We start from the raw sequence: 17,647 nt of genomic DNA, 5'->3' as shown, positions 1-17,647 counted from the left end.
GAGGTGTGAGGGGTTTTGTAAGTAGGATGGTGGGATAGGGGTGTAGAGAGTGAGTATAATTATAGGTAGGGTAGTTTGTGTGAGTTTTTTTGTTGTTGTTTTGTGGTAAGTGTGATGGGGAGTGTTATAGGATTAGTAGTGGGGGGAAGTGTTATTTGTATAGTGTTTATTTATTTGGTTTGTGTTTTTGTTTGTTGGGGTGATTTGTTTTGGTTAGGTTATGTAGTGTATGTAGTTTAGGAAATTTTTATATTTATGTAGGTTTTTTAAGGTTTGGGGGGGATAAAAAGATACATATTCATTCACAGAATTAATCAAAATGGAAAAGAACAAAAGAAAGTAAAAGTCAGTGCAAATTCTACCACTCAGAAATGTTTCATTGAACATGCTTCCGGTCATCTCTGTATTCTGTACTTGTACAAATAATTATGTGATCTAACAAAGAGACCAGACACTATATATCACCATTTTGCAGGGCAGGTAAAAACAAACAAACAAACAAAAGAAACAAGCTGTAATACACAAGTAGAGCAACTCGCAGAGAGTTTCAGGGTGGCAACCTACTGCCACTCCTTCCTCACCTTTTTCTTGCACTTTCAAGAGAAGTACAGAAAGGGTGATGGGCACTGAGGGGGGCACTTGATGGGATGAGCACTGGGTGTTATGCTATATGTTGGTAAATTAAACTCCAATAAAATAAATAAATAAATAAATAAATAAATAAATAAATAAATAAATTCAGCTAAATAAAAATAATTGCAAAAAAAAAACCCCAAAAAACAGAAAGAGAGGAAAGGAAAAAGGAATGTGATTATCTCTATTTCTTCTTTGTCAAACTATTGAGAAGAGGCTGCCTCAGGAGAAAATCAGGCTCAGAAGTGAGCACATCATTGGGGCAGGTTCCAGAAAAAGGTGCCTTGAGGAAACTGTATTAAGAAGACAGTATTTCCCAAAGTGCATTCCGCAGGGTATGAAAAGGTGCATGACAGTGTGTCCTGTGGTCAAGAAAATGTGGGAAATGCTGAGGTCAGCCAAGTCTGACAGGTTTCTTCACTGTGGGACTCTGAATGCTTCTGCTGCATCTCCTGGGCCCGGGAAGGGGTTGGCAGGCAGTGGTTCCCAGACATTTCAGTACAGAAGCCTTTGCTCATGGAGAGTCACCCAAGTCCAGTTCTCTTTGAAAACTTGGGGAAAGTCTTATCTGACTCTAGTATGTTGTACTTTAAAGTTAGTGTATATAACCATTTTTAGAGGTGCAAACCTTTTTTTTTCTGACTACAAAAATAATAAATATTCGTAGTAGAAAATTTGGTAGTTAAAGGTATCATGAACACAGTTGAAATAACTCTAATTGTGCTATTGGAGATGGATAGGATTTGGCATATTTTAGTATTTTCTTCCAGGTTTGCATGTGAGTGTGTGTGTGAGTGTGTGTGGTGTGTGTGTGTGTGTGTGTGTGTGTGTGTGTATGTGTGTGGTATGTGTAAGAGTATACCTTGGTATGCATTTTTTTGTTTTGGTTTTTGATAAAGAACATTTTATTCATTAGAGGAAAATCTCTGACCCCATGCTGGAGTTCATATAGAGGTTTTCTCAAAAATAATGCTTGATGAAAGCTTTTTTGATTTTGGAATAATCTTAGATTTTTTGTAATGATGGTACAAAGAATTCTCACACACTCAACCTCACCTAACATTAACACTGTATAGAGTTTTATATAAGTTTTTTCTATCTATAACTAAATTTTCTTCTCACTGCATAAAGTTTTTGGTTTTCAGTTGGATAAACCTCTCTTCTGCTTTCTTTCTAGGTTACTATAACAATAGTACCAAAGTGGCTGTAAAAACCCTGAAACCAGGCACTATGTCTGTGCAAGCATTCCTGGAGGAAGCAAACCTCATGAAGACCCTTCAACATGACAAGCTGGTGAGGCTGTATGCCGTGGTCACCAGAGAGGAGCCTATCTACATCATCACCGAGTACATGGCCAAGGGTGAGCACCACCCCGCAAACCCCATGCTTTTGAAAGGCTTAAAGTTCCAAAATGTTCACAGAATGTTCAAATAATTTTAATTTTAAAACAGCATGCCCACTATTGAAAAATCAGAAAATATGAGGCAACAAAGCATTTTCATAAACCACCTCACCAGAAATATTATACGTGTTATCTTTATTATAGAAATAATATATACTCTATTTCCCCTGCATTTGTCTTCATATTCGTATTAGCCATAAGAATAGCATGCAATAAAATATTTGTCCCAAAAATACATATTTCAAATAAGAGTATTTTTGTTACATATTTAAAATGAGAGTTCTCAAAATCCTACAACGTGATCATTTTCCTCTCTAGCATTATCTAAATGTTCAGGGTGTCACTTTAAAATGTGAACATTTTTTAAATTGTCAGAGGTTAGATTCTTCTGTAATCAGAATCACTGAACAAGAAGTGTCCAACACCAGGTTTTTCTCCCACCCATATTACCTTCAGATAACAGGGTTTAAATTCCTTGAATTCCTTCCTCTAGGTCAGTGAGCAATACTAAGAAATCACTAAATAGCTCTGAAAATCTTCAGAAGGAGTAAAGGAATGAAAAGAAAGAAACATAAACAATAATAGCAAGTTAACAATCATCCCATGCATCACGGAGATCATAGTGTGATGTCACAGCTGAATAGATTAGAAAGATGAATATTACATTTTTTAATTTAATATATGTCAGTATTTCAGAATATCAGTTCCTCAGAGTCCTTCCAAAAGAGGATGTTGTTTAAAAACAAAAAACAAAACAACTGGCCTCTGTGGCTTAGGTTGCTATAACCCAGAAAGCAGACTCAGGATCAGACACTTTGTAGTTCAGTAAATACTTGTTGAATTAAGCAGCTAATAGTATTCTGAATAAAAAATGTAAATATGAGTTTCTCCTCATAATAGTACTTAGCCTTTTTTTTTTAGATTTTTAAAAAATTATTTATTCAAGAGAGAAGCAGAGACATAGGCAGAGAGAGAAGCAGGCTCCCCACGGGAGCCTGGTGTGGGACTCCATCCCAGGACCCCAGCATCATGACCAGAGCCAAAGGCAGGCGCTCAACCACTGAGCCACCCAGGTGCCCTAGAATTTAGCCTTTATTAAGGACTTACTCCGTACCAGATTGTTCTTGATGCTTTCCCTGGGTAAGCTCCCTTAATCTTCTTAGCAATCTGAGGGCTAAGCACCATTGTTCTGTGTTATGGGCGAAGTAGCAGGACATTTATTGAGCGCTTACCTCCCGCTAAGCACCGTGTGGCACATTCTTTAAATCTATCCCCACAGGGCCTCTGATAATAGCTAGTAGGACATGCCCACTTTATAGAGACTAAGATGATACAGGGAAGTAACTTGCCTAAGGTTGACTCTTTAAATTCTAGGAGAAAAGCAGGTCTTGTTTTAGAGATGAAGCCATAGGAAGTAGGAGGGTTCATCGACACACTTTCTCTTAGGTGCAAAGCACAGCGTGTTCATCAGACACTCACTGAGCACCTGCGGCATGCGCTGCCTCTGTGTTTTTGCCAGACACACAGATAGGAGCGAGCCTAGCCCAGTGTCTGCTCCAGGCAGGCCTGCTGGGAGGACTTGCTGCTTTCTGGTTCTGAGCAGCTCTGAGGATCAGACAGCTGCAGCAAGTGGACTGTGGCGGCAGGTGCTAAGTGCTCTGGAATGCACTGTTCTCAGACACTCAGAGCTAGAAAAATACACTGTCCACCGTCACCCTTTCTTACCCAACACACACACTACATTTCACATCAGGTCGAAGGTAACTGGGTTTGACCAACTTCAGGAAAGGGCACTGCAGCCATACAGAACTGCCAAGGTGATCATTTTGTGGGTCCCCCAGCTGATAGTAATGATCCTTTGACTTGTTTGGCTTTTGGTCTCATGTGTTTGAACTACACTGACTAGTTCCTCCTCTATCAACAGGCAGTTTGCTGGATTTCCTGAAGAGCGATGAGGGGGGGAAAGTGCTGCTTCCAAAGCTAATTGACTTTTCTGCCCAGGTGACGTATTAAAAATCAGGGTGCATGTAAGTTCGCGAAGACCTCCCTGCTTCAGAGTCACGAAGTAACAGGGAGAAGGCATTTTTGTTGGATGTTTCCCGGTAGTGGTTCTGAGAAAAAGACCTTCCAAAGTGCACTTCCTTGGAGACAGTAATGCGTGCTTCACACCAAAGTCATCTGTGTGTGTGTCGAGCTCTGACTTGGATGTCAGCTGCCCTAAAACATGTCAGCCTCTTATACTGGGGTTCACACCTGCTAAGGGCTCTTCACACTTAGCGATGTTCACACCTGCACCAGCTATAGAAACAATGCAGCAGAAGTGGTCACTTTGTGCCACATCTTAGAGATGCAATCCCGTGTGGTCTGAGCACAGCACGTTCGAAGTGATGCATGTGCGATATTGGAGTTACTAACCTAAGGTTCAGATGCTTTTAAGTACCTAGTGTTCTTGAAAACAGAGGAACTATATTCTTTTCTTTACCCCTTTCCGATCCTTCCTGATGGATATGCCTTTAGGGTTCTAAGAAATACCTATGTAATGTATAATATTTCTAGCACTAGCCAAAAAGTTGAGAATTTGATTAGTTTGGAATCACACATTTCCTGAAGTGCATTTAAGGACAGAGGGAAGTTACCCAGAGACCCAGCAATGTACCTGGTGTGCCAGGGAAATATGCATTGGAACAATGCCAGCTACTGACTATTAATAGTCTAATTGTATCTCCTGGTCATCCTCGATAATTTGCTTGTTGTGTTTCTTGATACTGGCCATGGGTAGTTCATGTGGGAACGGCCATGTGCCATAAAGCCTGAAGCAGCACAAGAGATTTCTAGAAGTTCCAGGAAAGGGTCGCCTTTATGATCTTCATTTCTTACTCCCACTTCTTCCCTCAGACTCTCTTTAAGTTGGGAACTTGAGGTGGCCTCTTGGGAAGATGAGATCAAAGGAATGCATTAGTATGTAGGTAACATACTAAGATGGGGTCAGAACACATATTCTACAGCAGAGCATTGTGGGCAGAGCTGGTGTTTAATATCCAAACACTAGCGTAGTGTGGCGCCTGGCTTGTGGCTCTGACTCGAGGGCCAGAACCACTCGGGAAGTCTTTTGCCTCTTTGGGTTAGTTTGTCCACCCATCAAATGGGAATGGGGATTCCTATTTTCAGGAGATGTTGAGGTCTAATCTAATCACAGATTGCCATGAACATAAGCACTTCAGATTCTCTTGGTGGAAGCTGAGAGAATCTTCAGGATGACCGTCCCCATTGTTCTGGCAAAGGTGTGTGATGACGTCATCTATCAGCCCCCATCTCATCTACCCAAACTTAACAAGCTTTAGTAGGTTCCTTATCTGAATCAGAAATTTAAGGATGATCTGGAATCCTAATATCTAGTATGGAATGAAGTAAGATCGCTATGGTAGAAACTGGGAGAAGAGAAAGAGTCCAACAGCCCTGACTTTACTCAGACTCTCTACCCTGGCCCTTGAGAGGCTCTATGGACTCCAGGGTTTCCAGGACTACAGTTTGAAAACCACTGCTCTGCAGTAAGAAGAATGATTACTTGGATGAATGTAGCTCTAGATCCTATGTAGATAGGGAGTCAGAAAGTGGAGAAAACAGAAATCGATGAACTTGTATCACAATTGACATTGATAGGCCATCGAGGCCCTCGATCTGGGCAGTGATTTTGGCATCCCCTGTAGATGAGACACTTGAGTATAATGAAGGTTTGTTGCACCCACTTCTCAGTAAGGGAAGGGGACTGACAGGGATATGGAAAAGTGGGACCTGTGGCCTAGAGGACTAAGTGGTCATAGTTCAAGTAGAGCTGAGGGTCTGATCTCTGTGTGCCTACAGTTCTCTAGGGTTACATAAGATCTACAATTATATGGAAATTATGCACATCAGGGTATATAGTGTACCTAGAGAAGGACTTTATTTTGTCACATTGGTATTTTTTATTTGATTTTGTCCGACATACCTTATAAAACCTTATCTCAACATAGTCAAAGTTTTTAAGGTCCAACTCAGCGTCTCTGTATCTGTTCTTTAACTTTGTAAATTCATACTGTTGCTAAAAAAGGTAACTTTTTCTAACTTAAAAATGAGTTGGGGGAAAAAGTTGCTCTCTTTGTAGTTCTCAAGGAAGATTATCCTGGAGCCTGGCATTGACCATGACTTTCAAATTGTAGATTCCAGGTGGCTTCAATTGACTCCTCTTGTCAACTGTGATGGGGCTGAAACCCCCTGCCCCCAGTGACAGGAGGGGCCCGGGATAATCGAGGCCACCACCAAACCAGTATTCCAAATCCAACTCCTGTTAGTTAAAGTCTTGTTTCCCTGTCCAGGGTTTCTTGCCCAGCAGTGACCACTGGGTTGAACTGGTGAGACATCTTGTCTAAGGGCATGGATGGTAAGTGTCAGCGGGAGAGTCAGCAGGTCAACATCACCCAGAATGTCACTCAGCATGTGATTTTTCACAAAATTCTTTTTTTGTAACCACATAGGATCTCCTTTTGAGTTCATCTTTGTTCATGTTGCAAACTTCACCCAGACTCTTTCCCAAGCCTTTGCTCCAGGAGACCCATTTCCTTCTGAGACCACATGCTGCCCCACCTTTGACTATCATCTGCTTCATTTGCTTGTGACTTTTCTTGTTCTGATATCGATAATATGGGAAGAAGTCCTGAACCTTAGTATCAAGGAATGGGGTCTGCATGCCTCACTTTCAGTCTGAAACCATGTACCTGATGCATTGGCACAACGCACCCGATGTGCGTTCTCACTGTGATACTGTCGATTTGCTTTGTGCCTGGCACTGCCAACACTCCTCTGAAATTCTCTTTATATACAAAAAGTCGTCTCTGAATTTTTTCCCCTTCTCCTCTCCATCCTGTGCCACCAGTTAGCTCTGTCACTTCTCCATAGTAAGAAGAGAATAATAAATATTAATAAAGCTGGCCCAAGGTGATAGAAGAGACCTGGTGCCCACATACTTCATAATCCATCCTTTCTATACCTTCTTTCCTTGACTCTTTAGAGTGGACAGAGAGTAAAGCCAGAGATACAGGTAAGTCTATATTTGACTCTCAACAAGGGCAGGCAGTAGTGTGTACTTTGTTCTGTTAGCATTGTTAATAGCAAAGAGCACAAGAGGGTATAATGAAATTCAGCTGTTTTTCACAAAGAGGGGTTGAGAATGAAAGAAACCAGCTTACTTAATCTGTCTCAGAAGGATGAAGGAACAGGGGTGAGGGACAGCACTGGGACTTTTCCCACAGCTTCTCACCAGTCTCTTCTTCCCTCTCCTCACAATCTACTTCCCCAAGTTCTGCTTTCCCCTCACCATCCTCCTCTTACACCAGTCAAGACAGGAAGTGGGTGAGGGTGCATGACAGCCTCTCGGTTCATGTGAGAGCTGATTTCATCACTTCCTGTCTCAGGATGAGTCCTAAAAAGCTCTTTTGAGCCCAAGTGTGATTTACGCCTTGCAGCCTGTCTCTTGGCTCACTGGCCTTCCTCCGCATTTAATGGAGAGGGAGAAATCCCAATTAAAGTAGCTCTCCCAGTGCTTTCCCTCTTGTATGAAATGAAGCGATGCTCTGCTCTTTGTGCTAGCATTGGAAAATTACCCCTTTGCAGAAGAAGTTTGGTGCCTTCAGAGCAGAGACTACATAATTCCCTCCCAGCCTTTGCCGCCTGTGAGAGGAGAAAAATGAACTTGAAATGACAAGGATTGGCATTTCTGAGAACTCCCTTGCACGGAAGTGGAATCGGTATTTCAGCCTTGTACAACTTAGAGGACAGACGTTGAGAAATTCACAGTTGCAAGATGGTGGCCAGAGAAATCCTCTTAGGATTCAGGACAAGTAACCCAAAGCGTGTCTGGCTTTTTGGTGGCAACATCGCTGAAAGGCAAATATTACCAAAAACGAAATGGACAATTGTGTGTGAGAAAAACTGCAGTAGAAACAGAAAAGTCAAAGTTAGTGTTACATTCATGGCAACAAGTACCCTTTTTTAACTCCTTCCAGTTGATAAAGCCTTTCTACGTCCATTTTCTAGTTTGAGCACAGAAAGCATTTACATCATAATTTACTACATTTTATAATTGAAGAAGTGACCTTGGGTTTGTCCAAGGCAACAGAGCAAGTGGCTGGAAGTGCTGGACTTGGTCCTGAGTCTTCTGACTTTAGATAACGTCTTTCCTCTGCATTGTCTCACACTTGCATTCCAAGATCAGAGTTGCTCTTAAGATCGTTTTGTACCTGACACATCGCTGATAATGCATGTTTACCCCTTAATGGATTTTGCTTATCAGAATTGATGATATCCAGCAATTCCCCCTCCAAAAAAAAAAATCTCTATTGCCAGACAGATATTTCTTTCTTTTTCTTTTTTTAAGATTTTATTTATTTATTCATGAGAGAGAGAGAAAGAGGCAGAGCAGACATAGGCAGAGGGAGGAGCAGGCTCCATGCAGGGAGCCCGATGTGGGACTTGATCCCGGGACTCCAGGATCATGCCCTGGGCCGAAGGCAGGCGCTAAACCGCTGAGCCACCCAGGGATCCCTAGATCCTTCTTTCACATAGTAATTATGCTCAACCATATTATGCCCAACGCCCCATCCATGACATTTAAGCCACATTTTAAATTGGAATTTGGTAAACTGAGGAAGGCCAGAAATCTGTCTGTGTAATTCTCAACCTTTTTGAGTAAGAAGGCCACTTGCCATTTAACTACCCCCTCATTAGAGTATCTGCTGACTGAGAAAACAAGACATAGACTGGGAATCTCTTGCAGTAACTCTAGGTTGGGACCCACTCATCTCTTGGTGGTAAATGAGTGTCTGGAGGGAACTTGCTGCAGAAGTCTCTAGAGTATTTGCCAATATCGTCAGGTAATGTGTCTCCTCATTCTACCTCTTTGTAAAGAACGTAAAGATAAGTTAGGTTCTCATTCTGCAACTCATGGCTACCCCAGCCCCCCTTCCCCCACCATGATATAATGAAGCAACTATTTTATTTTCTAAACCTTTATTAATCTACCCTTGATTGATAGTGTCGTCCCATTTAATTTACTTAAACTGGAGGAGGAATTGCATGGAGATATTGAATCAGATCCAGTGGCAAGGGAAAACCTCAGACTTGGTATGCCCTGTGTCCAGGAGGCCAGATCTCCTTTCTCACTTCTTTACCCCAGAATTCTCACACATGACTCTGTATGGAGGCCCCACATTGCCAACTCTTCTTTCAAGCATGGAAGCCTCCTCAGAGGGGGAAAAGGCTGGGAAAAGAAGAGATAATTAATTCTACAAAATAATCTGAGTGGCACGCTACGCTGGCTGGGGTGTGTGGTAGTCACCCAGGATGCATTACGAAGGAGCCATGGCAGGGAACGTAAATCCCAATATAAAATATGGAGACAGTGGCTAACTCTTTGTACAGAATATGAGAAACATCACTCTCATTTTGTAAACTGAGCTATTGATGATGTTAATAATGGGGAAGGCATTGAGCTGAGGCCTGGAAAACCTACTCCTGCCTGGGAACAATCATTTCAGGGGCCTAGTCCTCATCTGTAAAATCAGAGAGACAGGTTAGGTTTCCCACAGCATGATGTTTCAACTCTAAAACTCTAAACTCTAAAACGCCACGACTAAGAAAATCTACCAAGAATATCTATGTGAATCATTATCTGAAAGTGTCATTAATGATTTGGGTTCAGTGTTCAGATGACACTGATATAAGACCTTGATACATTGCTGTAAATAAGGAATATGAATGTTTCACAGGGCTACAGTACCCGGGCGGCAGGAGTGTAAATGGTCTCTGTTTTGCATAGTGAGTTTTATGTCTGAGACTTCAACTTTGACTATGAAAACTTGCAAAATGGGCAAATGAAACTAAAGGTACTGTCAGAATTGCAAAACTGGATCGTATGCAGTTTCCTTCTGAAAAAGTTGAAAGAATGGGAAACTGTCATTTAAAAATAGTATCAAATGAGAACTCTCTTTTTCCCCACTTTGGTAGGTGGGGGTGGAGCTGTTTAGCGGGCTTAGGCAGAGGAACCATGACTGGCTGTTTAAAATAGCAGAGAGGGCAGACGATGTTATTCTTGTTTCAGTTTTGATTGGAAAACTTTCTAGCAGCCATCCAAAGCTAATGTAAAGGGAAGGAGGTGGTACTTCTGGTCTGCATGCCAGATCTTCCTCTTATCTCAATATTATTTTGTCCCGGGGGTGGCAATTTCTGGTCGATGCTACTGTAAGTCACAAAAATAATTTCCTCTTTAGGGACTCATCATGGAAGCCTACAAGGCCACAATTAAATAAAAGTAGTTCAGGAGTAGACAGAGTTTATTACCAGCTGCTCACAATTTTAAAATGTAGATGGGAGCACTTTGAAAGGAGTAGCAGAGTGTGAATTCCAATTGATCTTTGTCCGAAGCCCGTGGCTCGCTTTCCCCATGTTCCACTCACTCTCTTGGGACACTGCCCTCTTTTTCACCCACAAACGTGTACAGAGCACAGCCTGGCAGATAAGTAACAGCAGTGGATGGCACGCTAGGAATACGGCAGGGCCTTTCTGCAACGGGTGCTTTGGGCTGCTTGCATAGCACAGGCAGCAGGATGGAACCCCGGGGGGGGGGGCAGGTGGCAGGAACAGGTAGGCTTCCTGGAGGGGGTGACCTTAAGAGCCAGGGTTAGCCCTGCTAGCCTGAGAGAGTTGGAGGTAAGGAAGAGTCTTGGATGGAAGTTGGTGCATAAGAACACAGAAAAGAAGCACAAGGGGGTACAAATTTGGTATGTGGGAAGAATAGGAAGGGGGACACAACCCTCTTGAATAACATCGGAACAACAGTTCATTGTTTCATAAATGACTCTGAGGGGCACCTGGGTAGCTCAGTGGTTGAGGGTCTGCCTTCGGCTCAGGTCATGATCCTGGGATCGTGGGATCGAGTCCCAATCAGGTTTCTCACAAGGAGCCTGCTTCTCCCTCTGCCTATGGCTCTGCCTCTCTCTGTGTCTCTCTCATGAATAAATAAGTAAAATCTAAGGTAGATAGGGAACATAGATAGATGATAGATGACTCTGAAAAGATGTATTTGAGAAAGACAAAAGAGGCTTCTACTCAGCAAATGGCCTCCCAGGAGTTACAGGTCTACCCTTTGCATTTGATTTTACCTTCGGGTGGTTGGTGAGCACTGTTTGTATTTACTATGATACGTGTGCCTCCGCTCTCACACCCTCACTCGCTGGCAAATATCCTTTCAATGGGGATTTGATGACTTCCCAGGGAGAATGGGCGAAGAGGGCAGAGCCCTAGGGGAAGGACGGAGGCTAGCCAGGGGGTGCCAGGAGCCTCGTCCGGGGAGACAGCGCTGTAAGGAAGAGGTGGGCACTTGCATCAGAGTTTTGCAGCAAGGAGGTCCCTGGAGAACGTGGCTGGACCTGTCAGTGCAGCGGTTCAGATGGGAGCGCAGCGCCTGGCCTCGTCACCCTTCTCTGTCCCTGGCTCTCCTCCCCGGCTCCCAGTTCTTGAATCCGTTCCTTTATCTGTACGACTTCCTCTCTAGACCTGGTTGGCTCTTCTTCACCCTCCTGCCTCTCCTCCCAGTCCTCCCTCACCACTCCCTGGCCGCACTCTTAAATAATTGATTGCTGTCATTACTTAAAGGCAATTGGATAGTCCTTACTTTCAAAAGTAAGTTCATACTGATTTTTTTTTCCTATGAAAGAAAAAAAAAAGGAAAGAAAATTACTTAAAGAGAGACTTTTCAATGATCTTTTTAAAAAAAATGCTTGTGTCGTGTTCTGTAGAAAAAAAGAACTTCCTTCCCTTGTCTTTGAAGCCTTAAGACTTAAATTGCTCATGAGGTTTGGTAAGATGTGAAAATTGTTTTAAATCGAATCACCAAACGTCACCCCCAATTTAATAAGTCCGTTGTCTTCAGGGTTTATTCTGAGGTCAGTTTGGTGCCTGGAGTGTGTTTCCTTGGTGTCACTGTGGTAGCTTTGCAGTCTCGGGCCAGCATGGCAGAGGCCTGCTTTGGTGTCCTCCATGAGGGGTATTGAGTTATCTGATCCCCCTGGTGCAGCTTGGCAGCCAGACTGAGGGTCCTGCCAGAGGAACCAGGGATGCCACAGGGCTGCCAGAGGGCAGCCAAGCCGCAGATGCCACCAGGAGGCCTCACCCCTCCTCATGGGGACACCCCTTTCTGGGAAGCCCCTTGCTTCTCCCCCACCCTCTGCAACCCCCAGAGCTCCTGCCCTAGAGCAGCAGCCAGGGCCAAGGAGGTCATGGAGTCCCCAGGCTATGGGCCTGTAGGGACCTCCCAGCCTGGCTTCCTCCCACCATCCCCCTGCCTCCACTCCAGGGGCAGCTCCTCAAGCCTCCCTTCTCTCCACCCCCTACCCTGATAGACAGCTGGTCAACCAACTCTCTTGTTCCTTCTTCTGAAATATATCTCCCTCGCCCCACCCACCGTCAGGTCTCATCTGACGTAGGGTCTCCCTGCCTTCCTCCTCCCACGCTGCATGGTGTAGGCAGGGCCGATGAGATAAATGTATTTGCGCATTTTTTTTTATTGTGGTCAAATATACATAACATAAAATATACCATGTTAACCATTTTTAAGTGTTCAGTTCAGTGGCAAGAAGTACATCCACACTGTTCTGCGACCGTTCCCAATATCCAGCTCCAGAACTTTTCCATCTTCCCAAGCTGGAAGTCCCCACCTGTTGAGCCTCAACTCCCCATAGCCACCTCTCCCTGGCTTCCCGGCCACCACCCCTTCCTTCCTTCTCTGTCCTTGTGAAGTAGACCGTCTGAAGTATCTCACCAATAGGGGGACTTTGCATACCTGCTTAGCACCTTTAATGGATTCCCATCCCATTTGCAATATGTCCTGATGGCCAATGAGTACAACTTCCCGGCATCCTGCCTCCTTCCCATCAGGAGCCCACCAGGCTCTGTGCCATCTTGGCCCCTCTCTTGAGCCCACCCCTGGAAGCCACCCCTTCTGTTCTATGCCTCACTGCCCTTGTGTTCGAGGACGTTTCCCCCAACCATCTGTCCTAAAACTATTCCATCCCAAGCCCTTGCTCACTCCATTCTTCTCTACCTTGGCCTCCTGTTAGTTTCTTTCATAACGCTTACTGCAACTTGAATATTTTGATAAGTTCTTGTTTACCTTTGTATCCCTAGCACTTAGTGCCGTGTAAACAGTAGGTGCTCAATAATATTTGTTCAATGACTAGATGGACCAAAGTGCAGACTGCCTATATTCAGTTTAAGACAATAAATTCTTTATTCTCTGCTTCATAAGCTCTGAAAGAGTGTTTAGAAGAGTACACATTCTGGGTCACTCTTCATGTGTATTTACCCATAAAGTATTTTCCTGATACATTTATTCTTCCTCTTCCCCCAAGTGTGTTTACATTCCTGCACAAAACTTACCTTGTTGGTCTAAATAGAAGTGAGAAAAGAAGGAGGAAGTAGAATACAAGTATCTGGGCCTTTATACAAAGACAAAGAGCTGCTTTGTTTCTCCTCGTTGTCAGTGGAACAGAGGATGCCAGGAGGAAGGAGAAATGATAAGCAAAACACTTAACACCGAAGCGAGTTGTGGATGCATTTAACTTGGGGAGGGGGGAATACTGAGCAAGGTTTTCATCCTATTGTGTCCTTCAGATCTTTTGGCTCCTTTCCCTGGGGTTGGGGAGAGCCCTGTCTCTGTGCCTGTACCAGCAGCCGGTGGAGGGGAGAATGCTGGAATTCAAGGGGCGGTGGGGCTGGCTGATTCTTCTTCCAGTGTCAAGGTTTCCAGCTCTTGTTAAGAATTCTAGGCACCTCTCCTCCCGTGTCTAGAACATGATTGTCTGGGCAACGCTTTATGTTACAGAAGCGACTACTTGCATGTTTGTTAACAAAAATCATTTTCGTACCTCCTACCTATGGAAGATCCAGACCTTCGATCTCCCTGCTCCCCTCTCCCCTGCGAGGACCCCCAGCTTTGAGGTCCACCCTCCCTCCCCGTTATAGCTGTTCCCGAATCTCTGGACACTTGTCACTGCCTTGCTTCACTGCTTTCTCCCTCCAGCCCCTGGACACCCTGAAGTGGTTTGTAGAGACCTTCAGATTCAGGCCTGTTTCTTATCTTCCTCTCCTTCAGGGCTGTCCTCTGTCCTCCATTGCCCCACAAAGGCCACTCCATGCTGAGGACCACCCCTCCACAAGGCCCAGCCGGTCCACCAGCCCCCATCTGTCTTGCCCACCTCCTCCCGCCGGCCCCACCCTGGGACTCCACCTCCAACCATACATAGCTTCCCAGCCCTTTCAACCCATGGAACGTTCCACTGTTCCCACGTTCCACCTGCCTCGTGCTTCTCTTCTGGCCTGGCCTGGCTTCTGCAGACCCCCCCTGGCGCTGCCGAGACTCACTGGCTTTCTGCACTTCTGATTCCAAGCCAGTCACGGAGGCTACACAGCTGTTGGTCACCTCCTTCTTCTCTTCCACCCCCAAGCCTTACCTCCTTCTCCTTCTCTCCCTTGGTGAATGTCCTTGCCATCTCTTTTGCTAGCAGCAGAAAGCCAACCCGCACTCCCTCCTTCCTGGTGTGACAGCACCCTGCATTGTATACCAGGTCCCATCTCCTGTTGCCATTTCAAGACACTGTTCTAGAAATTCTACGTTAGCATTTTCCCCTCATTTCTGGGCCATTCTCAAAGGAATTATAACAAGTTCTCCCTTTCCTCCATCTCTCTTTCCACCTACCTCCTCCCCCCTTTTTTAAAGATTTTATTTATTTATTTGACAGAGAGAGAGAGAGCACAAGCAGAGGGAGGAGCAGAGGGAGAGGGAGAAGCAGGCTCCTCTCTTAGCAGGGAGCCCGATTTGAGGCTCAATCCCAGGACCCTGAGATCATGACTTGAGCTGAAGGCAGATGCTCAACCGACTGAGCCACCCAGGTACCCCAAAACTCAAGTTTTTAAAAGTATTTTGTTGGAGTTGAATTATAGCACACGTGGCCGTATATTTTCTCCAGCTCTCAGCTGACATGGGGTATGTCTGTGTGCTGATGTGCTCTCTTCTCTTTGCCCCATGAGGAAGTAAACTCCACAGGTAGGGACTATGTTTATTGCCCACAGGCCCAGGCTCCTAGCAGGCAGGCTGGACTCCGTGTAAATAAATAGAAGATGGTCCTTGGGCTAATGGAAGACCTTGCCTCAGAAGGACATTGATCTTCAGTCTTTTAATGTGCTAAGTGTGTCCTCTGGGTGTGGCATCCTAGTGAAGCTACAAGTGACTGGACACTCAATTACACCTCCAGCTGCTTTATGTTAACTTGTGGCATATACATGTATGATACAATGATATAAATGTGAATGTGTACTTAGTAAATAATCCTGGAGGTCTTTTAAGGTTCATATAGCACAAAACAAGTATTCATGCTCTAGGATATTCTGAGAAAATGTGATCTGTATCAGATCTCACTTGTTTTTAAGTAGACATTTTTTTTTTCTTATTAGAAGTCAATGCATACTTATGATAGAATTATTGAAAAAAATGGTATTCAGAACCTAGCATTCTGTTATAAGCATTTTGTGCATTCTTATGCTATATTTCAGTTTTATTTTATTTTATGATTTTTTAAGCATAATATTGATAATGGATTGAAAAAGAAAAGGTGAATTATACTATAGCTTAGAAACTAAAACCCTCTTACCCCGATTTCTTGGTCCCAATTTTAACAATCCTAAGGCATATTTCCAGGTTCCAGCATAGATTATAGTCATTCCTCCTCACCCCCCATGGAAATACACGATACGTATTATGCTGCAATTCTATAGCTTAACATATCTGGGCTATTTTTCATATCAGTGCAGAATGATCCTCCTCATTCTTTTAAAGCTACTTATTTCTGCTCCTGTGTAACTGTCCTGTGATTCATTTAACCATTGCCTTATTGATGGACATTTATGTTATTTTCTAGGGATTTTTTGGTTTGGTTTAGTTTTTACTGTAAGAAACAGTATATAGTGAAGACCCTTCTCTACATGTTTGTATATTTGTGCAAGTGTGTGTAAATGATAAATTGTGGGGGCACCTGGGTAGCTTAGTAGGTTAAACATCTGCCTTTGGCTCAGGTCATGATCCCAGGGTCCTGGGATCAAGTCCTGCACCGGGCTTCCTGCTCAACAGAGAACCTGCTTCTCCCTCTCCCGCTCCTTCTATTGTGCTCTCTCTCTCTGTCAAGTAAATACATAATATCATAAATAAATAAATAAATAAATAAATAAATAAATAAATAAATGATAAATTGTAGGTTGTAGATCTACCAAAAGAGTGTATACATTTTAAATTTTGATAGTTATTCCTGAAAGTCTTTCTAAAAAATGAGAGTACCTTTTGCTTCATCCCCTTGCCCAAACTGGGAATTGTTAACATTCTCTAATCCAATCTGACAGATTTAGCATTCATTATTATATCTATACTTATTTAATGTAGTTGAGGTCAGACATCTTTTTCTATATTTATCTTTTGCAGTTGATTTTTCTGGGAACTCTTTCTTTAAACTTTTACTCACTTTTTTCAATTAGCTCATCATCATCCATTTTATTTATTTCTAATTACACATTAGGTTTGTATCGTATGTGCTGTTCTGTATGTATTGAACTGAATATTATAATTTTTCATTTTATTAAAAGTCTTTCATAAACGTATATGTCTTTATAATACAATATTCTATCCTTATGATTATATCATGATTTTCTAACATTCTCTAATAGATCAACATATGAAGAATCTCTACTTCTTCACTAATACAAATAACAATACAAAACATTCCTGTGAACAAACCTTTACTTATTTTATTTCCTTACTTTAGAACCCCTGCCACCAGTAGCCAGATAACAAGATCAAAATATGGATGTTTGTACATCTCTCGACATTCACAACTTGTTTTCACCAAGCAAAATTTGGCATTGAGTAGAGTGAGTTGTTTCTCAATTTGAGACTCTCTGGGGTTGGTTCACATTCTGCCTCAGAGACAATCCGTATTCAAGCTCAGAAAAAGGAGTCATTGGTTTTTTTTCTCTTTTCCTGCCTCACTAGGGTAAATCATGAACTATTTGCTTCTTTGTCTTTTCAAAGCAGGAGCATGGCTCATTAGCCACAGATGAAGGGATAGTTCATTTAGATCATAGTGGCAGCAGCAAAATTGATGTAGAAGAGAGGACAGTAGGCAGAGGAGATATTGAATCCCCAAGTGTCATTTATTCACTGCCCTGTCCTGAGTGTACAGAAGTAGAGAGTCTTTTTCAAGACAGGGAGGGTGGAGGAGTCTTTGGCAGATCATTGCTTTACACTCCCAGGCAGTTGGTGTAAGGGAGCGAGCTCGTCATGCTGAGTGCAGGCAGAGTCCGGAAGTTAGCTTCTGCCAAGGTTGGTGGCAGCCACTCAGCAAAAGGGAGCCGGCTCGCTGAAGGCTGCCAGCTGGCATGTCCTGGGCTGCACTTCCATCCTGTGCCTGCAGCTTCCCGCCACTTGTCCCTTGGCTCTAAAGGATCAGCTCTCCTGTTTGTCATTTCACTATTTGGAAG

The 17,647-nt window shown here is 43.4% G+C and overlaps 1 protein-coding gene across 5 annotated transcripts in view; it reads left to right on the top strand.

Annotated features, from left to right (window-relative positions):
- The window catches only part of LYN (LYN proto-oncogene, Src family tyrosine kinase), a 115,861-nt gene that overhangs the window by 74,844 nt on the left and 23,370 nt on the right, over positions 1-17,647 (top strand). For all 5 annotated transcript variants that reach the window (XM_055318383.1, XM_055318380.1, XM_055318382.1 and 2 more), the window contains exons 9-10: positions 1,811-1,993; positions 3,960-4,036. In XM_055318383.1, coding sequence (XP_055174358.1) covers positions 1,811-1,993; positions 3,960-4,036 — 260 coding nt within the window. The remainder of the gene's footprint in view (positions 1-1,810; positions 1,994-3,959; positions 4,037-17,647) is intronic.

Source organism: Nyctereutes procyonoides, unplaced genomic scaffold (genome assembly GCF_905146905.1).
Source record: "Nyctereutes procyonoides isolate TBG_1078 unplaced genomic scaffold, NYPRO_anot_genome, whole genome shotgun sequence".
Lineage (NCBI taxonomy): Eukaryota > Metazoa > Chordata > Mammalia > Carnivora > Canidae > Nyctereutes > Nyctereutes procyonoides.
Note: the sequence above shows the minus strand (reverse complement) of the source record. Positions and strands in the feature narration are given on the sequence as shown.